This window comes from Ambystoma mexicanum, chromosome 5p, assembly GCF_040938575.1.
Source record: "Ambystoma mexicanum isolate Mex_15411 chromosome 5p, UKY_AmexF1_1, whole genome shotgun sequence".
Taxonomy (NCBI): Eukaryota; Metazoa; Chordata; class Amphibia; order Caudata; family Ambystomatidae; genus Ambystoma; species Ambystoma mexicanum.
Window position 1 is genome coordinate 892,491,836 of NC_090930.1, and position 23,970 is coordinate 892,515,805.

Below are 23,970 nucleotides of genomic sequence, written 5' to 3' on the forward strand. Positions count from 1 at the left end.
AAGCAGAAGATATCTTGGGATTCCTGTTGGGAGTGAAGCCCATTTCAAAATCATCTGCCATAAAGGTGAATATAAGTGCATCCAAGACAGAGGAGAGGTCTGCCACTTAACATCCTCTGGGGACATTGCAGGTGAACTTCTGTGGGCCAACGCCTGCCACTTTGCCAGCTGCACTGGAACCATGCTCCTCACTGGAAGTGAAGGAATTCCTGTAGGTGCTGCCAAACTCCCTGGACTGATAAGCCAGAGCAAGCAGGACTTCCCCTAGAATCCCTGGAGAGGGACTCACAGCACTCCGAGAAGTCCAAAGCAGCCATGGCTCCTGTTTCATCACTTCAAGCCATTTTGGAACAGATTTAACCATGCTCGATTCCTTCAAACCAACCCAGGAACCAAAGCACTGTTTTTGGCACTCTTCTGCATCTTCAAAGCACTGCATGCAGCCTTCTAACCAGTTTGATGTAACATTGCAGAAGCAGTGTCCCTTGTCACCTTGGATCAAACACCAGTTCACTGCTGCTGGTGCCGCACCCTGCTTTTTCGAGCACTGCATCGTACCAATAGGACCTTGCATCGACCCGACTAGAACATCAATTCGAATAGCTGGTCCGAACCTGTTGAACCATTTGAACCACAACCCATCTAACGCTGCATCGAATCACACAGAGTCCCATCTCAAAGCTGACTCGATACCGACATGCACCTGGATCAACGTCACTTGCTGCATCTCAAACTCAATTCCACCACAAAGATCATGTGTAGAAGTCCAGTTCGATGTTGTCAGACTACCCAGGGTAATGCTAAGAAGCCTTGTCCCACCTGTCCACTTTTTGGGACCATAATGACTGATAAGCCCCACATTTGCATATTTTCTTGAAAAGGCATATCCTTTAAAGTTACATTGCTGCCACTGCTTGCCTGATCACCCAGAACGCTATTCTCTAAAAGTCTGCATTTTCTGTGTTCTTTTAGAGGGGTGGGTTTTTGCTTGTGTTTTCTAGTTAGTTATTTGCATTTTGGATTATTTAATTACGTTATATATATTTGCATAGAACATTATAGGACATTCTTTTATTATGCAGTCTTTGCATTATTGCTGTTTGGGTTGCTACTGTGATCACTGCATGCCCCTCCTGAAAGTATAATCTGCCCTCGGCCCACTTTACTGCAATAGGTGAGGGAGGTAAACCTTCTGGGCTGTGCCCGTTTCACCTTTGTGAGTGGGATCACTGCAAGTTCATTAGTAATGTGGGGCTGAGTCCGTGGTGTAGCCATTACTCATCCCTGTGCTCCTGCAGTCGTCATTTCGTCAGATGAGGACAGTGGGAAAGAGGGTGAGTGGGGCAGAGGAGAGGGCGAGTAGTCAGAGTGGAGTGAAAGAAGAGAGGGTCAGGATGAGATTAGATTGAGAGGGGAAAGGACGAGAAGGAAACTGGAGAGAGAGGCAGGAAGAAAGGGGTGAGCACAAGTAGGAGGAAAGGGTGAAAGAGGATAGAGAGAGGTGATCCAGAAGTGCAGTATGTATGTAGTGTCCTACGCTATGTACACACTGTTGCGGTATTTGATGTGGTGTTGTGTTATGGAAGCAGTGTGGTGTTAAGTACATTATGGTGTAGCTGCTTTGTGTTTTGGGAAGTGCTTGTTGTGTTGTGGTGTGTGTGCAGTGGTGGGCATTGGCCACCGGGTATCGAAAAATCTAGCAAGGGGCTCTAGATGGCTGAAGAGGATAGAAGCACCCCCTGTTTGAAATATGTGTAATAATAAAGTACGTTAAAACAAATAATTACCACAGGAGGTATTCCTGCCATAAACATCTTCCACACCCGTTATAAGGCCCTTCATACTTTAAGAATAATTGGGCATACAGTATTTTAGTTATTACTTTTGTTTCTCTCTAGAAGTATGTGACAGGATTAATTTTGTTAGCAGTAGCCCGAACATAGTCACTTGGCTCATTTTCATAAAATAAACACTGCTACCTGGGCTCATCAGTATTTTGAGAATATATATCTTAAACTGAAGGGAATTAAAAAACTTCACCTGGTCCAATTGCTTAGGAATGGGAATGCTGCCCCAGAAAGATGACATCACAAGCTGGAAACCGCCAGTGATTCCACAGACAATGAGGGCCTTTCACCCTTTTCAAATTATAGGGACCTCGAGGCTTAGGGGTTTGAGGGGGGGCAGTAAGCAGTATTGTAACACGGCAAAATATTAATTGCTCTATTTTCGTTCTGGGGCTTAAAATGTGCACTTTTCAGTGCTCGCATTACAAGCTTCGTTTTCTCTTCCAACTGGAAATACAGAAGTGTTATCACCTCGTTGCCTTCTAACACTGGTTCGTCCACATCAGCCCCTTACTGAAAAAAGTGTGTCTCAGACTGCTTTTTCTCCCAGCATGGGTCCCCCAAACATCATGTTGAAATTGTCCCCCACAGATCTTCAGCCCTGACTGCGTCACTGCAGGTTGCACAAAGTGTGATGTTGTTGGTGCTGCCAGCATGTCAGGAGTTGGAGGCGGTGGTTCTGGGTTCACTAGGATTTCAGGGTGACAGTGCAATTTCAGAACACTTCGATTTCAAGGTCACTGATTTCACAACTAAGCGCGTGAATGTACAGTCAAATCGAATCTAAATGTTAAGGAAATCAGTGAAGCTTCTGCTTTCACCTGTGAGTTCTAAACGTAAGCAGCGTTTATGGGACAAGTTAGATACACTGATATTGCACGAGGCAGGTTCATTTTTGTACAAAAAAAGAAAAAACCTTGCAGAGTTAATTGCTGTGCTAGTAGTTTATATTCGTTTGTATGTAGAGTACCTCTAAAAGGAAACGCAGCTGTTTTACAAATAAATGAGGGGCTGGAATACACTCACATATTTGGGGTGCAATCCTATGTGAAGGGTCTAAGACTGAAACAATTGTTTTGAAGAGAAAAGGGGAGGGCGTGCTCTCACGGTTCACATAACTTCTGATATACTCGATAATGGGTCATTAATCTGATTTTTTTCAACTCTGAATTTTAAATAAACCACCTATTAGGCACTCACTGATTTTACACATAGATATTTATAAAACATTGCCGTAGACAATTTCTTGGTTCAGGATGAGTGGAATTTAACATGTATTTAAAAATATGTAATTCCACAACACATTTCAATTACAAATTATAACAACATTACAATCTCTATACAGGTATGTAGTTTCTATAATAAATGATTAGTAGCAGCATAAAAAAGGGCATTCATTTAGCTGTCATTCTTCAATGATTCCAGAATGCAGGGCTACGCCACCATGTGTGAGATTAAACTATTCCATGGTCAACACATGTTTGAGGGAACAAAATCCTTGGGTGGTGACCTTGGTCTACTGTGCCCTATGTCTTCTTCAGGGCATCTCTTCTTCCATTAATATTCTGTTTTTATATCTCTGGCACCAAACTTTGCTAATTTAAAGCAGGGCTGACATAGCAAAGTGCTGTCATTGGAGCACAATGTTCTCCTGCGCGGCTTATTTTGAAGACGGTCAGTGAGATAATGAGGGGCAGTACCCTGGATTCATTTCTCCGTTAATGTTAGGCCCTTGTGCATAATCCTGTGCTTAACAGGAAGCCAATGTAAAGAGCATTTTGCGCTGTTACATGTTTATGTCTACGGAGCCCAGGAATGGCCCGAACTACCCCATTTTGAATAACCTGCAATTTGTTCATTTTGGCCTTGGAGGTTCCAGCCTGGAGACTATTACAATAGTCTAGCCAGTAATTCACCATTGCAGTCCCCATGAATACTCGATTCTCAATAGAGAAATATGGGCAAATTTGTCTCAACAAACTATTGATATAAGAGCAGGATGAGCACAACTGATCAACATGTTTGGAGAAAGACAAATGGGTGTCAAAATAAACACCTAGAGTTTAAGCACAAGTGGCATCTAAGATGGGACAACCTGTGATCACCAATTGCGTGTATCGAGAGTCCATGTTCCTTAACCGGTGTCCAGACCCAAAAATGAGAAGGTCCGTCTGCTTGTAGTTTTAATGCCAACGAATTGTCTGCCATCCAAGATTGCACCAAGGAATTTACATCTGGTTAATTGAGAGGGAATTCTGGTCATAATTACCCAACAACTCTAAAAGAATTTGCGTGTAATCTGCATAATTTCTAAAATTAATGTCAGCACTGGGCAGTAGGTCAAAAAGGGTTCTAGTGTACACATTAAAAATGTTAGGGGACAAACATGATCCCTGTGGAATAACACAATTAAGTTCCACGGGACAAGTTAGGGAATCACCCACAGCTAATCTCACCAACCGAGACCCCAAAAAGGACTTAATCCACCTTGCTGCACTTTCTGAACATCCGACCACCTCGATCAATCTCCACCAATAGAGAGTGGTTGACCAGATCGAAAGCTGCAGACAGATCGAACAACATCAACAGTGCGGTATGGCCCTTGTCAATCATATTGACCATATTGGAATTTAGATCAAGCAATACAGTTTCTGTTCCGTGTCTAGGTCGGAGCCTGACTGACGGACCCTCAAAAGATTACGACCCTCAAACTCCTGCAGTTGTATGTAGGCAATTCTGTCCAGGATCTACATCATGAGAAGAACATTTGTAATAAGACTATAATTAATAGCAACTGCAGGGTCTAGGTTATACTTCTTGACGGGGCGGGGGCGTAATCCAGGCCGCCATTAGGCAGGCATATGTTGAGATGGATTTCTGAACTCTGACCTGGTGGGCAGAGGTTCAGAAGCCCAGCCTAGTTTCTTGGAACAGGGTAACCTTCTGGACAAGCCAGACCAATCAGGATAGCTTGGCGGCAGTCAAGTCTAGGACTCTGGAGGAGTGAGGGTGACTGAAAGACCTCAATGAGCACAGAGTAAATCACTCCCAGTCAGGTGAAGATATATTACAAACACATACACATTTATTTCAAGGCCTTTGAGTTTCAAAATACAAATCAAATCACAGTAATAGTTATTAAGCCAACACAATCCTATCTGGATACATATATACAAGACTAATGGCATCTAAAGGGTTAGGGTTAATGCACAACATGAGTCCACAACCTAAAAGAGCAAGGAAACAGGCAGTGCAAATAGTCTTTAGTCCCTTCTGCATCCAACACACTCCTAAGAGGCAGTCCAATCCCTAAGAAGAGGAGAGCCTAATGCTCAAATGTGCATGCTATGCAAGCACACGTGGTAGTTCAAATGGGCAAACCCAGACTCTTCAAGGGTCTGTAGCAACTCAGGAAGGTGGTTGAGGCAATGAAGAATAGGTTCCCACTATTTGAGCAGGGTCTCCACTTGAGGGCAGATTCGATTCCAAGAGCTGGGAATTGTTTGCAAGTTTGCACTAGCAGTGGAAAGGAGAGGGGCCCTCAGGGGCCACTTGTGCGTAAAAATGGATGGAGGCGTAAGGGGCCACTGGCTAGGGTTGCGATTACTCACCGACCCACAGCACACTCCAGATCAAACTTTGGCAGTCTAGTCCACTTCGGTTGCAGTTTCAATGGCGGCAATTTGGCGGCTCTGTGGTTTTCAGCAGCAAAGATACAGCGAGGATTCCCAAACAGGACAGTGGCGATTCTCTGCTCCTGGTGGATGGATCAGGCCAGTTTCACTGCAGCAGGCTTCAGGGGCAAGAGGGGCACAAATGCAGTGCACCTGCAAAGGTCGTCATCAAGGCTGGGCGACACGGTAACCATGTATGCTCTGGTTCGGGTGCACTCGTCTCACTTCAGACCTGGGAACGCCAAGTATATGAAATTTGGTGTAAGGGTGCCATGAACACAGAGCTAGCGATATACCAAGTTTCAAGGGCCTTCTCGAAACAAAAGTGGAGACAGAGTAAAGGTCCTGCGTAAGCTGGTCAGCCCACTGGTTGGCCCAGCGACACTTCCGAGAAGGCTTACTTGCAGGGTCTGATGAAGTTGCCGAGAATAGTTGGTCCCACTATTCCAATGGGTCGAAGCGTCTTCACAGACCTTCTAGGACGACCAGATGCAGAGGGGTTACACAGGACGACAGCAGGTTCAGGGTGGCAAACCTTCCAGCGGGTCACTAGCGGTTCCTCGACTTGGCTTCTTGGCTTCAGTATACTTAGATCCTATCCTTCATTCAGTAAGAACGCCAGGGATCGACATGGTATGGGTGTTTGGGGGCTTCTCTTATCCAGAATCTCTTTCGCACCAAAACGAAGAGGACCCAATGGAAGATCTGCTCATATACAGGCATTCAATACGTGGACCAATCATGGACCACGGTGGTCCCAGGCATTCACAGCACTCCAGACTCTCTGGCACCCAGGATGTGTATTGGGGACAGACACCCCGGCCCACATCCTGGAGGCACACACACAAGGCATGCAGAAGCCTGCAAAAGCTTGGTGTTTCGCAGGGAAATGCATGCCCAAATAAGCACTGGCCCGGGTCGACTCGACCTGGGGAAGGCAAAGGAGCAAGATGGCCAAAGGACAGGACAAAGAACTTCATGGCATGGCCATTTTGGAGCCAGGCCACCTATTCATGCCAAATGCGGTAATGGTGGAGACTACCATTCGCCACCGGGCAGGAGCCCGCGCAGTAGACAAAGCTGCAGGAGCAGCTAGGATTCCGCTCCCACCTGATAACGGAAGCCGCAGGAGCAGTTGGCCCCTCCAGTGCTCTGGAGCGCACAGAAGCATCCACTCAGCTGATTCAGGGATAATTATCACTTTGCCCCAATCTGACCACTGCAAGGCTCATCCCCGGCAGATGCAAGCCTCCACTGCAGTCCCATTCTCCATTAGCCTCGTGGAAGCAGAGAAAATGGCCGACGCGAGCCTCGTTATTCTGTTGTTTCATGGTTGCTAGGCAACCAATCCAGGCCTGCTCATAGGTCGCTTGGCACCGCCAAAAGTCATCAGCCGGGCCCCCCTCCTGCAAGTCCCCACGACTATAAGGCCCACACCTGTCTGGACCTGTCTGGGCCTTTCCAGAGCCTAGATGCCAGCTACTTTGCTACCACCTCAACTACAGCATCAGATAACAGGGCCACCTATGGCATGCAAATGCCATAACCACCTCCCTAATACGGTTTCCCTTGGAGCACCGACCTTTCGCTCACATTGCCATCCCGCCTGCAGCCGCACAACTGTACTACACCACCAGCCTTGAGGACAGTACCCTACCCGCTGCCCACACACATCTCTTACTACGCCTGCATATCATGTTCCATACCAAAGCAAAAAAATCATATCTATGCCGTGCCTAGGTAGTGTGCATTATACCACCCCACTGACTGTCCATATTGCTCCGTGCACTCTGTTTGCCTTATCTCTCATTTGTGTACCAAAAGTATATGCTGCCTACTCTGTTCCATGCACACTCTGATTGCATTACTCTTCCTTATTGTTGCTTCAAACCAGTATATGCTGTCTATACTAATATATGCCTCCTACATTGCTGCTCCAAAAAGTGTTTGCTACTTATACTGGCCCGTGCATACTTAGACGGCTCTAAACTGCCTTGTTGTTGATCCAAAAAGCATTCGCTGCTTACATTTGCCTGTGCATACGTAGACTGCTCTACTCTTTTAGCCTATTCTTGCAACTGATACTAGCCTACCTAGAAACTATGTTTAGCCTATTTTGTGCAACTGATACTAGCCTATTCTGAAACTGATTGTAGCTCACTCAATTGATACTAGCCTACACCTGAAAGTAATTTTAGCCCATTTTTCCGCTATTGATACTTGCATATTTTTGAATTTTATTGTAGCCTATTCTTGAGCAACTGATACTAGCCTATCTTGAAATTAATTTAGCCTACTCCTGGGCAAGTGACATTTGTCCACACCTGAAAGTATACTAGCCTACCCTGTGACAACCTCATTTCTACCGGAAATAGTCTCCCTGTGGCTTTGCAAATAGTCTTCCTCCTGAACTTGACTTGCCCTGGTCAAGTCTATGATCATGAGCAAAATCCTGAGTACTCAGATAACCCAACTTACATTAGGCTTCTTTGTCATAAAGGCCTTCGCCTTATTGGCCACATGCCCACCCAAGGATAGAAACTCGAGACGGAGATTAAGATTGCCCCACCTCTATGAACCCAAAACAAATTGTACCAGCAGACGCCTCACATGCAATGCTGCCCAACCCACAGAACTATCTACCAAACGTGCACATCATAACAATTCCAATACTCTGACCCCTCCGCATCCTGCCACCATGTTGAAAACTCCATGAAAAGTCAAGACACTTACAACTAAATATCCTCCTTCTATCAAACCTAAAAGTACCCTATCACTATGTGGGTCGCTTATCAATGCCAGATCCTTGGTAGCCCATGCCACCGATATCGCAGACACCCTAACCAATGAGAACCTAGACCTGCTGGCGATCACTGAAACCTGGCTCTACGAGGCTGCAGGACCTTCCCTTATGGTAGCTGTACCAGATGGTTACCAGATACTTAGAGCTGATGGACAAAACGCCAGAGGCGGTGGATTAGCCATTATCTCCAAAACAAATCTTCCCATTAGACTTGCCACCTCTCCTTCTTGCCAATCCTGCGAGATACTTACAGCTAAATTTCCACTATAAAATATCTGCACACTTACTATCCCACCTGGTATACAGACCGCCAGGACCATTAGGCACCTTCGAGAACTACCTCACCTGTCTCCTAGCCAATAATACCAAAGACCAGGCACAAATCCTTTTACTGGGAAACTTCAATCTGGGCTTTAACGACATTGGTGACAAACATGCCTAATCAGTCGCTGCTCTACTGAAGGATCATGGACGGACTCAAAAAGTCACCGCTCCTACTGACATTAAAGGAAGGACCCTAGCTTGGGTTGCTGACTTGAATTGTAACATCACCATCACTAATACTAACCTGCAATCCTGGACTGACCACTATCTAGTTACCTTCACTGCTACTCTAGACCTCATCTGCCCTAAAACTATAGTTACGGCAATGCCATTCCCCACTAGAGGCAAAAAGGACATTACAGCGGACAAGATACTCCCACTTCTTCTCCCCGCTCTTAACAACATAACTAGTAACACAGACCCCACTCTACTAGTGGAGATCTTCAATAGTGCCATGACCAAGGCACCTGTCAAACTCCGCAAAGGCAAACAGAAATCTCACCTTAATGCTTGGTTCACGCCCCAACTCAAAGAACTAAGAATACAAAAAAGAAAGCTTCAATCTATTTGGCACCACTCGCCTACTGACGAGAACAAAGCGAAGCTAACAAATGTATCTAAACTGTACAAGAATTAAATAATTAGCACAAAAAAGAATACATTTAATGACAGAATATCTAAGTCGAAGTCAGACACCAAGGAACTATTCTCCATCCTTGAAAATGGAATCGCTGATACCACAGGTTGATAACACTCCCAAGGATAAACCCTGGTGTACCGACATACAAAATGCGCTATTGAACAAAATCACCTCACTCCAACTCAAAATAGCTAAAAAGAAAGCTTCACTGATCTTACCTGAGCAGAAACCCCCTCTAGTCACACCTGACAGTACCACCCCACCCTTCAGCTTCAAGAAAATGTCTATCACTGAGACAGAAAAAATCATACTCTTGCTAAAACCCTCAAACTGCAAAGGAGACAACTGCCCAGCCCAAATTATAAACGATGCAGCTAGAGACTTAGCCCCTTTCATTTCGAAGCTCATCAATGCATCATTCAAGACGAACCTAGTCCCTAATAATCTTAAAGAATCTTGGGTACTCCCACTGCTCAAAAAACAAACTCTTGACCCTTCCATCCCGACCAACTATAGACCTATCACCACAGTCCCCTTCTTACTTAAAATTATTGATAGAGTAGCCTACCTGCAAATACAGGACTACCTAGAATCCAACCACCTATTAGGATCACACCAGTCTGGCTTCCGCCCCCCTCCATGGCACAGAAACAGCCTTAATAGACCTCAAGAACCAAATTGACGAGTTGAAGGACAATGGGAAATCAGTTATGCTACTCCTCCTTGACCTATCTGCAGCCTTTGACCTGGTGGATCACGCAGTCTTATGCAACCATCTTAGGTCAGCTGCCCATTTCTCAAGTGATGCTATAGCCTGGGCTCCGTCCTTCCTAGCTAACCGTATAATGAAACTCTTCTCCCCCTCAGCAGCTGCTGATCCCATACAAGTCTCCTGCGGCGTTCCTCAGGGATCATGTGCGTCTCCCACCATGTATAATATATTTACTAAGCCCCTGTTCGACAAGTTGGATAGACTGGGTGTCACCTACACTAATTACGCAGACGACACCCAGATCCTTATTCACCTTTCGGGCAACTTCCTGGAGGACTTGGCCTTAGTAAATAAGATATACCTCTTCATTCAGGCATGGATGGCATCCCATGGACTATGCCTGAATGACGACAAAACGGAGCTACTGATCCTAGGTTCAGAGACGACTATTAAAAAAAAACGTAACCCTATCTAGGCCTCCTTCAAGATTGACAACAATGTCATCAAAGTGATGCCTGCAGTCAAAACCCTATGCTTCTACCTTGACTCCACACTTACCCTTAAGAAGCAAGTCAATTCACTAGCATCATCAACAGCATACACTTGCAAACTGATCCGAGCATGTAGACCATTTCTTTCTGAAACGAGCTGCATCACCTTGGCCAATGCACTTATAATATCCAGATTGGATTATTGTAATGCCTTGTACGCAGGAGCCAATAAGTATATTATTGACAAAATGCAAAGACTTCAAAATAATGCCCTTAGAGGAGCCCTAAATATCCCTAACAGAGAGCACATCTCCACATTTAGAAGAAATGTCCACTGGTTTAAGATTAATGACAGGATCCTCCTTAAAACACTTTCTCTCACATCCAAATGTCTGAACAACAAAGCTCCACCTTATCTTGTAGAAAGAATAAACAGGAGAATCACTGCCCGCCCCATGAGATCTGCCAACATCCACACCTTAGAGGTCCCTAGATTTAAACGCACCACAGCTGGTGGCTATAGTTTCCCGGTCATAGCTGCACAATCCTGGAATACTCTCCCCCTGGATCTCAGAACAGACCAACCGTACTCTAGATTTAGACGAAAAGTCCTCCGCTGGATACGGACCAACAATTCCTAACCTACCTAAACCTCAACTTATCTCTTCCTGTACTTATACCTTGACTACACTTGTCACCCTATGCCTGCTAGGGCTACCGTTCTCAATGTATCGGCTACCTTTTGGCCCACTTGAATGTAATCTTGTAATACCCATACGTGACCACTAGTCTCTTTGTAACTATGTGGCAGTAACTTGGTTATTTCCTGTATGTACGTACCTAATTTTCCTTGTAACTAAGCTTTAAGTATACTTGTAATGTTTGCGCCCAGCTACCTGAGGGTTTGGTTGTGCTCTATCAAATAAACAAACAAACAAAACAAACAAACCTGGCAGGAAAAAGTTAACTGAAAGGTACATTATACACTTGTTACATAGTGCAGAAAAGTTGCAACATTGGAAAGGACTAAGGGAAACAAAGTCTCTCAGTACTGACTGTCTTAAGGGCATGTCAGTTTCCCCATTAAAAGTGAGCAAAAGCCCAGAGGAGTGCAGCAGAAGGCTGGGCTCCCTTGGCAAAGTCAGACTATGGTGTTAAACAACAGCAGAAAAGTTGGGGGGTACACAACTGGAGGGAAAATTACACATACATGGAAATCTTTCCTAACAGCAAGAATACTAGAATCCGAGAAGGAGGTGTTAACGGTCTGAGTAATGAAGGAAGAAGTAAGTCTAAATTCAGCACCACTGGTCAAAACTACTAGCCACAGTGATCTAACTCGTCAAACTGGCCCACATTAGCCAAAAAAGTGGCCCACTTTGACCAAAAGAACTGGCCCACGCCAGCATTTGCATTTTTGGTTTGGCCATGGGCCTATTGCCCTCTATAGGCCAGTCCAAGCCTGATACCGGGCAAACATCACCCAGGCATGCAGTAGATTTCATATCGTTAATTGTCAGCGTCAATATTGGACTTCTGACCTGTTGATCCCTCAAGTTCCCTGAGAATTAGCAACAGTTCTTTCGAATTGGATTTAGCTTTAGAAATTCTCACAAGTGTAATCCACCTGCTTATCTGAAAAAAAGTGCATGCTCATATGGTGTAGTGTAGTAGCCTTGTAATGATGGGCCAGTTAGGTTCAAATATACATATCTTGTTTTGCCTTATGGTGACATTGCCACTTTGATTTTAGATGTTGGCAGGTTGTGTAACAAGGGGGTCCATGTTCCCCGTACGTGATGGCAGATTCAAGCAGCTGCTTTCGCCTCCCACTGACGTGTGCTAAGGAGAGACCTCGGAGCCTAGTCCCGGCCCCCCGAGCGTGGCGTTTTCCATGTAATTAGTTGTCTTGTTTTTGTTGCATCCACACTGTTTGGTGTTCCAGGGGCCCTCCCTCCCATCGGGGAGAGGAAAGGCGGCATTTCCTCGCTGCAGAGGCAGTTCGGCCGCTCTTAGTCTCTGTCCCAGCTGGGGAAGGGTGCGTCCAGGGCTTGTCAGCGGCGCCCACGGGGCAAATCAAGAGGCGAATCCGACGGGAAGGGGCCGTGCGGGGATAAGGCACCTGCCCGAGCGGACAGGCCGGGCAGAGAGGCAAGTTGTGCGCGCGTTCTGGCGCCGCCTGCGCAGGGCAGGGCGGCTTCCCTGGCGCAGAGAGCACGGTGCGAGCTGCCCGGGGAAGGACCCGAGAGGGAAAGCGAGGGGTGAGGAGAAGTTCAGGGCCGACATCTGGTCCGCAAGGCTAACGCTCGCAGGCTCATGAAGCGGCCCGGAGTTCCCGATGGGCTGCACCGCGAGTCGGACCGGGCTGGGGAGTGACATGAGTGCGCTCACCCTGGAGGAGCAGCCGCCGCACTGGAGGCCGGAGGACATCGAGGCCATGATTCAGGTATGTGATACTACGGACCTGCGGACCACTAGAAACTTGCCATGGTAAACTTTCCCTCCGCATCGCTGTACTATTGCCCTGCACTGGGGCATATTGGCCTGGCACCATAACAGTTTGTGGCATGTTGACCATTGTGTCTGATTTAGGATCGGGCAAATTGTTCTAAGAGTGGAAGAGTCGTGGTTAGAGCCCAGCAGATCCCATGTTTCGAATCCGACATCTTAGTCACCGCTACAGCCACACATCCTCCTGCCGCGAAGCCGCACAACAGGAAGCGGCCTAGCGGGGGGAAAACGCCTCCGCCGGTTTTCAGGGATTTTTTTCAGCCTCTTATATGTACTTTTTTTGTTTATAGTCGCCGTGTTTGGCGATCCTCCCCAGCTGTCACAGGAAATAGCTAATACCTGTGAAGTAGTGCCCTGTATCCATTCGAGTAGTTCATTATTGCCAAGTATTCAGCCAGAGCAAAATAATTACGTCCCCTCACATGACAAACGCACATTTTAAAAGTACCCACAGCCTCGCGTGTGCGTTTCCTCAGTTTATTTTATGCCCGCCTATAGAAGCGCAGCACTTCACATGCACATTGTCTGTTATATGCAAGCAACGGTGGAAGCCCACGTTTTTTTTTTTTTTTTTAATCTGTTGTCATAGCATTTGGTAAAATGGCCGATTTTCACAATTCAGTCCGGAAATGACAGACGTATTCGTGTACGTGTTTGGCTAAAGTTCCTCGAGCACAGCTTAGAAGCTTCAGAACACCCCTCATAACACTGTGCAGCTCCCGTTATATGTAGGGCCAATCAGAAGAGAATACACCTTTTATCATAAGCACAGCTGGTCATCAAAGGAGGAAATGACGAGTTAACGGGCGATGTGATGAGCTAATGGACCGTCTCCTTGCTTCCTCAACACCTAGGCCATCACGTCGCCCCTCGCGTCACCTGACTCGCTAGACGCTGCCGACCACTCTCTTCCCCGGCACCCGGTACTGCTGTGCCCCTCTGTATCCTGCCCCCTGCTGTATATCTGTTTTGTTGTACATCTCTGTAAATTGCGCCATTACTTCTCGAAGCTAGGTCCGCGCTCAATAAATATAATAATAATGGCCCAAACCACAGAAACGTGAGCTCTATTAATAGTTTGGACTAAAATTACACTACCCGCTCTTACAGGTTTTGGGGTAACGAGGCACGATCGTTACATTGTATCATAGATTCGTGAGCGATTTTGGACCCAGAGCAGATAATTAGGTGGCATATCCGCTGCAGCGTGGTCTCTGATGGGCGTGTGCACATGTGCGTGTGCAGACTTATCCTTGCTTAAAGAACTGGCCGAACGGCGTGCCCTGTAACATCGAGCTTGACCAGGTAAGGAGCCGTGCGAGAGCTGGGTCACTGGCAAGCATTGCGACAGCAGGAGTCCTCTGCGGGGAAGAGATCCTTTGGCAAAGGGCCCTCCTCCCATGTTGTTTGCTGCATTTTTAGCGGGGTGCGGGGCAGTGCCGGTTTAAACCCTGTGGAGGCCCCTGGGCAGTCGAAATGTCGCCCGCCCTTGCAAATCATCTCCTAATATGTTTTTAATTTCTGCACCGCTTTATTTTGATCCATTGTCATGGGGCCCCCAAAGGACTGGGGCCCATAGGCCGGTGCCTACTTGGCCTAATGGATAATCTGGCACTGGTGCGGGGTTAGGGGATGTTTTAATAGGATTTTAGGGTTGTGGAGGTTTTGAAGGTAATGGGGCATAGGCAGCTTTTGTCCTATGAAAATATCAGCATGCGCCGGGCTCCGAGTCTAGTGCCGGCAGGTGGGGCTAGTGAGGCCCCCTGCAAAATGAGCATTCATGCACCCCCCATTCGAGCTAAATGCTGTTAAAATGATCAATTCACCAAATGCCTTTGCTTTAACAAGAGTGCATGCAACAACACACAGCTGTGTTATGCTATGTTACTAGGCTTGTTTATGCTATGTTACTAGGCTTGTTTTCTGCGCATGCTCAACTCCTTAGCACTGAGACGTGCCTGGCATGGCATATTGTGCCCCCTGCTCATGGCATCCAGGCAGTGTCTGAGGAGGGGAGCGAAAAAGGGAACGGGTACCTGAATCCAGGCCCATTCTCACGCGGAATTGCAAAATCAGCCGTGTGCACGTGAACACGTCCACAGAACTATAAAGTTCATGCTGCAGAGGGCGCTTTGTGGCGGTGGAAGTGATTGGAGTCCGTCTTGAGGTTGAAGATGCCATGCATTGCCACCTTCCCCGTGAAGCAGCTTCCAGGCTCAGTCAGCAGCCACCCCTTCCGTGTGCCAGCCCAGTGGCATGCCCTGCTGCCTCGACAGCCTGCCGCGGGTAATCTTGCTTCAAAGGGCAGCCTGGCAGGTGCAGGTGGGCCGACAGAATAGAAAGAGCGCCGCGCTGTGCTGTAGGAAGACATTCTCAGCCAGGAGGGTGCGCTGCCGCGGAGACCTGCAGCCTGATTTATGGGATTGTTTGCGTGGTGCAAAGTGACTTTGCTTTGCCAACAAACACCCTGTACAGAACAGTGGTAAGTGTATGTTTGCAGTGTAAAGTAAGTATTTGCTGCAAAAAACACTTTGCACTGTTCTGTCCTTTACACCGAAAAAGTACTCTGCACTGCGCTAAATGAACCCAATTCACGATGCAAAGAGTACTTTTTCCAGTGCAAAGTGATTTACAGAACAGTGCAAAGTGCATTTTTGCAAGGCAAAGTGATTTTGAACTGCAAACATACACTGTGCACTATTCTGTAAATCAGCGTGTTTATCGTCAGTGCAAAATCACTTTGCACCAGTACAAAGTCAGTTTACACCACGCAAAACATTCTAGAAGTTAAACCCCTGGTGTTTGCAAAATATGAAGTGAAATCAGCGTGTTTATTGTCAGTGCAAAATCACTTTGCACCAGTACAAAGTCAGTTTACACCACGCAAAACATTCTAGAAGTTAGACCCCTGGTGTTTGCAAAATATGAGGTGAATTCATGCAATGGAGTGTTTTCCCTCTTTTTCTTTGGTGCACTGGCCTTGTTCTGGCAGGCATAACGCACACCCCACTGGCCTTCCAACACAGATGTGCATGTGCTGCTTTTTATGCTGCACAATATGTCTGGTAGGTGATGTATGATGTAAAATGGGCAAAGCAATGTCCGGGTAGCAGACCGAGAGAGAGATGGGGGAAGGGGTGGGCAGGCAGGGGGAACAGATGGAGAGGGGGAGAGAATGATTGAGCAAATGGCAAATGATGAGAGAGAGAGAGAGAAAGAGAGAGGTGGAGAACAGGGTCGTGGGGTGGGCAGGTGCTCCAGCAATAGGATCACCAGGTGGTTCTTCGTCACAGGATGCCACATGTCCAATTTTGCATCTTGCTTTTGATATCTTCCTCACCTGCTGTAAATCACCTCCTTCCCTTCACACTAAACCAAAACTGCCAAGAAATCCCCGAAGCGACCAATCCTGAAACGTCACCGGAGCCTCCTCGTGGCTGGCTCCTGCATCCATATCCCCTCTGGGGAGAGAGTCCTAAATAGCCCTAGATTTTTCTGCGCCCCATCAGCTTGGGAAGCCCACACATGCAGCACTCTCTCCTCTGCAGAACATAAGGATGTGAACGGGGATAAAAGACGGCAGAGCCAACGCAATACACAGCAACACCTTAAACTTGTTATTAATGCATACACGAATGGAACCTTTATGGCACAGGACAGCCACAAAAACCTCCTCATCTTTGACTCCATCCTCCCAGTCCTTCTGGCGAACACCTGCTGCTTCTCATCTTTTTCTTGGGTCCTCTTCACCCTCCCATGCCCTTCCCCTCTCATCTCCTCAGCCCCCCACACCATGCCCAGTTGTACAAACTCAGCTGGGACTGCTTCGACCTGCTACTCCACCCCACACTCCGAACAACATCTCTCCTCAATGACCTATGCCTCTCCTGGCTTTCTGGGCCTTATTTAGCATTACTACCCTTAAGGCCTGCTCAGCCAATAAGAATGCGTTTAACATCCATGACTTATTGGTTGACTCATAAATAGTTATTTTTGCAGTAAGAGTAAACTGATTCCCTGATAACTTCACAATGCTTCCAGAGGGGAGTAAGATGCAGGTGTGTCACGCTGTCCCTACCGCTGATCCATGCCATGCGTGTCTCCTCGTTTCAAAGCTTGGTTTGCAAAAATCCTGGTTGACCCTCCTACTGTCTGGACTATTGTCACCATCAATTGCCCAACTGGTGATGCCACACTCTTTCTGGACGAGTAGATGCCCTTCCCATTAAACCTGCAAAATACCCCTCATGTGCTACTTGTTCTCCGTGATGCTGACATCTGACCAGACAGTTTAACCAGCAAGCGACCCCTCCTTTTTACTAAATGGCGCGACTTCCTTGATCCCACGGGCATTGGAGGTCACATGCTGGAGGCAATCCTGGCATGGCCATATGTGAATCTTTATCGCATCTCCCCTCATCTGACCCCTCTCTCCTCTTATCTCGGCTTGTTAGATCTTGGCAAGCATCACATGGGAAACTAGGCTACTTTCCAATGAGACCCATGAAGCAAGTGTCTCCTGCTCTTTCTCTGCAACCTTCCCTAACCATCTGGTGACCACTGTGTGTGCCCAGGAATGCAGACACAGCGGAAGATCCCTCGCCTGGGCATCCACTGGAAAAACAATGACGGGGCATATCTCGAATGCACAGGTCTGCCCATACAAATGCCAGAGCTTTTCCTCACCCTTTCGTTCGTGCCACATTTAACTCCCACTATCTATGGCACAGGCTGTCTCTAGGGACTGGTATCATATTCCAAACCCAGACAAAGTTATGTTCTAGACCCCCCCAAAAAACATTTTGGCCTTCCACTGTACTCGGCATACATGCTACTCGGCCCTACAGTGCAGACACTCCCTGGCAAATATGAATGTTGGCTCCCCTTGGGTCACTTGATTACTTTTGTAGAACTTCCACCACAAACTTTAAAAACTTAGGACAACCTTACCCCTGTTATCCAAAAAAGACTCAGGCCTCCCTCCAAAGTCAACCTATGGTTTGCCTCTGAATTGTCGGTATTACTCAGATCAAACAGAGCACGCGAGTGCTGCTGGCCAAATCCAAAAGCTGTCAGGACAAAATGCCTGTCTGAGGCATCAAAAGGTCTACCATGCTACTATCCTCCTGCATGAAAAGGCCTTCCTTCCTACATCATCAAAAAGCATTAGGGCCTAATCCATCTGCAGAGCTGTTCCAGATCTACAAGAATTTTAGATTACTGTCTCATTGTGCACGTGAACAATGAAACACTCTCACGTTCGCCACATCCGTCGACCAGGCTCCGCCGACGTCGCATATCCCCTGCTGCTATTTGAATCACAACTGGATTGCGACTGCAGCTCTGCCAAGGTCTCAAACTGATTGCGGCACTAGGCCACCTCTGAAACTCACCGGAAAAGAAAACAGACAATGCAGCCTTTGTAGCTCACCAGTTCCAGCCAGGGCCAAAGAGAGGGAGCGCATGTTGCGCCTCTCTTCTTTATACACGCCCAGGAACCTTTGGCACCAACATTTGGGGCTGAGCAGCAGTGCCTGCCGGTGACGTCCCATGCCGCCCGGTGTTGTCCACCCCCATTCTGGTGCTCCTCCCTTCCTGTGGTCCACCCCCATTCTGGTGCCCCACCCTTCTTGGCCCACCACGCCTCCTAATCCGGCGGCCTGGCAGAACAGCTGGGCTTCTCTAGTGTGGGGGCTTGGCTTTGAAATAGAAATGACCCAGTCCTAGTGCTGATGACGGATGCATTAACACTCCTTAGCAGTGCTTTATTGCTGTCTTTAGGTGGCGGCGGGGTTTGTTGTGAACTGTAAAATGTAGTGTATTAGGCTTCTCCCAATATATTCCTTAACTTCGAGATGTAAAAACATTCACGGCAGAGAGAACAACTAGTAACAATGATCGCCAGTGACGTAGACGCTCAGGATGAGGTGTGTCAGTCAGGTGATTAGCAATGCCAGAGGTTATAGTCGGACTTTAACGTCATCAATTGCCCACTCACCATTGCCTCTTCAGCAGTTACATTGAAGTCGGGCGGAGGATTTGTTAATATCCCCGGTTACAAGCAAGAGGAACTCCCTCGCACTCAGAAATGGAAGAGCCAAGAAATGTGACAAATGTCTCTGTTTATTAAAAGCTTTTAAAGAGGGATCAAGAAGTGGATATCGCATGATTTCCAATACTCTCTCACTGGTAATAGGCATGGCCTGAAGGTTTTATGGCACAGTGATTTCACACACAAATGATACATTTCACAAACCTGAGGTTGGATGGGATTGGTTATTGAGGTATGCTATATATATATATATATATATATATATATGTTTATATATATATATATATATATATATATATATATATATATATTCTGTATGGGGTTAGTGTTTACACTGGCTAAATGGTGTGTAGGTAGTGGCTCCTCCTGTGACCGCCTCCTAAATGTTGCAAATACAGGCATGTCAGGCTAGCACACTGCCATTGGGTCTTGCAACAATGTGTGTACTAGCGTGGAAGGTGGGTAGGAATTGGTTAGTGTGCGCTTTCTCAGCCTTGGAAATTTACCAGCAGAATTGGGGGTGGTGAGAAGGGCCCAAGGGGGCTGCCTGTTCCAATGAGGTTACACTCTCTGACTCCCCTGGCTGCAAGCAAGGGCACTCTCGCTTTCAACTTCACGCTGTATTACTTTGTATCGTCCGTCTTCAGTTGGGTGGGAACAACAGTCTCTGGCTGGAATGAATAGGCTTTGTCTTCCAGGGTCGGATCACGTGTGCAGGGACCACAAATCTTAATTTTCCTGCTCACATTTATGAGGATTTTACATGCAGGTGTCCGATCTCTTCTGCTAATGTGCAACTTTCTCTCCCTCTGCGTCCTTGGCAAGAATATGCACAATGGCTGCACTGACCGCCTGGTCTGTGTTTCTCTGTGAAATCAGTGTCAGTCTGTGTTCTTGAGCCTCTTCAGTGCCAACCATTCATTTCAGTGCAGCTGTGGCTTCCATATTGATTTACATGGCCACTCAGTTTAGTTGTGTTCTGCATCAAGCAAACAGTTATATGTATTCTTGTGTGTTTAGTATTTCTGCATAAGATAAATAAGCTCTATCTTAGTGATTTTAAACATGTTCTTCGTGTCTAAGAGAATTTTGGCCTAAGGGTCTGTGTAGCTTCGCGCAGGGATGCATGTGCTTCATGTCTAATGCATCTACGTGTGTGTGTTCAGCCATATCGCCTCTTCATGATTACTTCAATGATGTCATCTGGTTATGGTCTATAGGGCTGCTTCAGTGAGTGGCGTCTGTCACCTTGGTGGTTTACTGGGCTGGGGGGTGTAGACACCCTCACTACAACATTCTCTTTGCATCGCTGAAAATGAAGTAGTGTTTCAGATTATCTTGGGCCCTTCTCCCCAACAGAGCATTGCAGTGCAGCCGTGCAGGTAGGAGAACAGTCTCTGGCATCTTGGTTTAGCTGCAAAGTTAAAAATGTCTGGGTTTCTCGATTCAAACCTAAAATGCAAACATTTGTTTTGGTAGGTTTTTTTATACATTTTTATCAGTTTAAACTAACATCTGAAATGCCTATTACTAATCAACACTGCACCTCATATGATATTGCCTATAACATTGTCATGCCGAGAAGACACATAGTGTAGTGAATCCCCTTTCAGGCTTTTAAAAAACAATCTTTCCTCTATTGCCAACTATTCAAAGGTCTGCTTTAAAGTTGTGGGGTGCAATACACTGGCCATAAATGGTGTTATTAATTTACCTTTTGCAAAGTACCTTCCAAATAAAAAGAACACCTCCAGTGTGCTGATCAACCAAGGTACTTCTGGGACAGATATAGGTGTGAAGATACTTCCCCTCAGGGGAGGCCACAGCACAACAGTTCTGAAGGCCAATTGGCCAAGGATGATCATGTGACCTTCCCAGGCTTACACAGCGAGTCAGCGTTGGAGACAGAATTCTTGCTCCTATTGCCACAATAGTTCTCTTCTGTTAACCTGTGGAAATTGATCTCGAGGCTATGATTGCCCGACTGCTACCAGACTTCCAAGATGAGGGCCGGACACGGGTGTTGCTAGGAATGGAATATATATGGGGCTATGCTAATTTTGAGACTGTCGGGACTCAGGGGATCGCTAGACTTTTAGTTGTAGCCCCTGACCTATCCGGGGCTACAACCAAAAGACCCTGGTCTATATCCCCCTCAGCCCCCCCTAGCAACGCCTCTGGGGCTGGGTGCTACCACATCTAAAGTACCAACTCTGATGCATGTCTGGGCAATATATGTTTCATTATATGGACACTAGGTCCTTGGAAGAATTCATCTGTGTGCGCCATGGCAACACCTGGTAACTGCCCCAAAAGATGCAGTTTGTCCCCGAAATAATGAGTACAGTGTTCTGAGGATGGGATAAACGATGGAGATCCGTTACCAAAAGTTGCAAAGTATCAGGATAGTTACATGGAACCTGCTGGAAACATTGTTGTTAGCTTGCCAGTCATTCCTTTTTAAAACAGCAGGGCCAACTCAGGCTTTCATCTGTTCAAGGTCAATAAAAGAAGTGCCATTTATTTGGGCATTGATATCCCACTTCTTATCACCACAGACAGTTCACTTGTGGTGCATGCCATAAAATGAGTGGGTTCAATTCCATTAGCTGTAGGGGGGGCCACAGGGGTCCAGAAAGCATTTCACGTGGCTATGGTTCTAGGGTGACTGTCTTTTCTTTAGGCCAATTATGCCATAGCAATGAACTATTGGTATTTGTCCACGCGACCCGCAGGGCTGGACTGGCCCACAGGGAAATCTGGAGATTTGCCCGTGCACCTCTGCACCATGGGCCTCTTTTGTGTGATTACCTATTTTATTTTTTCAAATGTTCTCATAGGAACATGCTCAAAATGTGTAATATGGGGCCACTTTGAAAATGATTTCCAGGGCCTCTTTTGGTTCCCAGTCCACCCTTGGCGACCCGGTGGGAGCAACGCCTCCGAATTTCTTAACAGGAAATTCCAACACCAAATTGTCTGTCTGACTATGTGGGCTCTTTGCCTTCCTCTCAGCCTTCACCTGGGGTTGTTTTGCCACCATGAGCACTGGCTGTGACATAAAAACTCAAATCAAAGATCTGCAAAGGGCTGTGGTAATAGAGGCATGAAGCGGTATGTCTGGTCTTTTTGGGGAGGGGGTGTAAATACAGGCGGCCAAGGCAGTACTCTGCCCTATAAGTACACATATGAAATGCTGGTTTTACAATAGAAACATTCTAGTTCACAGTCTAGTGCGCCCCCACATGGGCTCACTGGGGAGGCCTATTTGCCCCATAAATGCCAACTCTGACGCAATTACAAGGGAGCGGGAAGGAACGTGCCAAAATGGCACTTACCTGTGTTGTTATTAATCCCTGCATCGGTCCTGCGTGTAATGCGAGTAAGGCGCTCGCACTTCTGAAAACTGCGCTGGCAGTAATCCCGCCGGGTAAACTGCAAGTCCTACCTCAAGCCAATGGGAGCCAATCAAGCTATCCTCCCTTTGTCTCGGGAGGATAGCTCTGGTGCAACATGCTCACCTGGGAAGTAAGACGACAGGGAGAAACACAGGTTCGATCGCCGGGTCCGTGCTTAGAAACCTCTTGGTATTAAGCGCATTATAAATAACCTATCATATCTTATCCTATCAATGGAGCTTTGTTAACTGTAAGCATTCCCTCGCCAGAAGTCAATATAACATAAGAGGTCAGGAGTAGAGTTTACTCGGGTGGATAGCTCAGGGGCAAAGCGCTCGCCTTGGAAGCAGGATGACGCAGAGCAACACAGGTTCAATCTCAGGGTCTGTGCTTAGAAACCTCTGGGTATTAAGCATGTTATAAATAACCAATTATACAATCATAGAGAAGGAACCCCAAACCCTCTCAGAATACCAGTCTACCCACTCTCAAATATTGGGGGCCCATGGTCCACCTTAAGATAGGAATCACTCCTTTTAAAGCAGCACTGTTCAAACCAACACCCACCCCCTGACGGCCAGCCTCAAGTGTAGCAGCTGATGTGTAGAGCAAACTCCCTGGGTCATTGTGAAACCAGCGAGTACCTTTTCTGATGCGAAAGAGTTTCGTTTATATTTGGTTCCCGCTCCACAGGTTGGTTCAAAGTTGAGCGAAGTCGCGGGATGCCCTACGGGCCGGCTTAGTGCTGTACAAATCCAGCAGACATGAGCTTTGTGCGGGTGCGCAGGTATGTTCAGGGTTCCGAGGTTTGACGTCAATGTAATGTGGAAGCAGTGGATTATGGGAGTGTGTGTGTGTGTGTGTGTGTGTGTGTGTGTGTGCTTCCGAGAGTTCACGCACATGTGTGAGTGTGTGACTTTGCATGTTTGTGTTTGTTGGTATTGAGGTACATCTGTTAAATATCGATATTCGTTTCGCCAATTTGGAGAACAAATAATAAACATGTTAGTTCCTTCGCAGAATAATGTTCTTACATGGTATGGCTTTGAAATTTACACATGAATAATTTTGAAACTTAGAAAAAAAACTATCTACATGTATGTAGCAGGAGGTACTAATGTCACGCCCCTGTCTGCGCATACCCCATCTCTCCTGCCACAGGTGGCAATCTCCTTGCATTGTTTCCCGCACTCTTTGCTTCGAGTAGGTCAGACCAGCACTTAGATTGTGGTTGTCCTTTTGTCATAGGCGATCACGGCAGGGCCTAGGCTTACCTTGCTGTATTTTCACTTCCAGGTCATAGCCACTAAGCTATCTGCCTCCGTGTCTCAAGAGCAACCGTGCTCAGCGCCAGCTGAGACCCAACACATGGAATTGCTTGCCTCAGGCTCCATTTCCAAAGCAGAGTGGTCTCGCTTAGCCATTCCAGAACGGTTTCTTTTTAAAATAAAAGTATAGAAACAGGAAAACGTAATTTAAAAAGTAGAGGAGCACCACTCCCAACGCCCCGTCCACTTC

At 46.8% G+C, this 23,970-nt stretch overlaps 1 protein-coding gene across 3 annotated transcripts in view; it reads left to right on the forward strand.

Annotated features, from left to right (window-relative positions):
- TNS3 (tensin 3) overlaps nt 1–23,970 on the forward strand; it is a 1,168,488-nt gene that overhangs the window by 156,690 nt on the left and 987,828 nt on the right. For 2 of the 3 annotated variants that reach the window (XM_069613334.1, XM_069613335.1), the window contains exon 1: nt 12,517–12,937. The exons of the other annotated variant lie outside the window; for it this stretch is intronic. In XM_069613334.1, coding sequence (XP_069469435.1) covers nt 12,830–12,937 — 108 coding nt within the window. In that variant the 5' untranslated portion in view covers nt 12,517–12,829. Of the gene's footprint in view, nt 1–12,516; nt 12,938–23,970 lie in introns of those variants that run through there. 3 annotated transcript variants of the gene reach the window in all.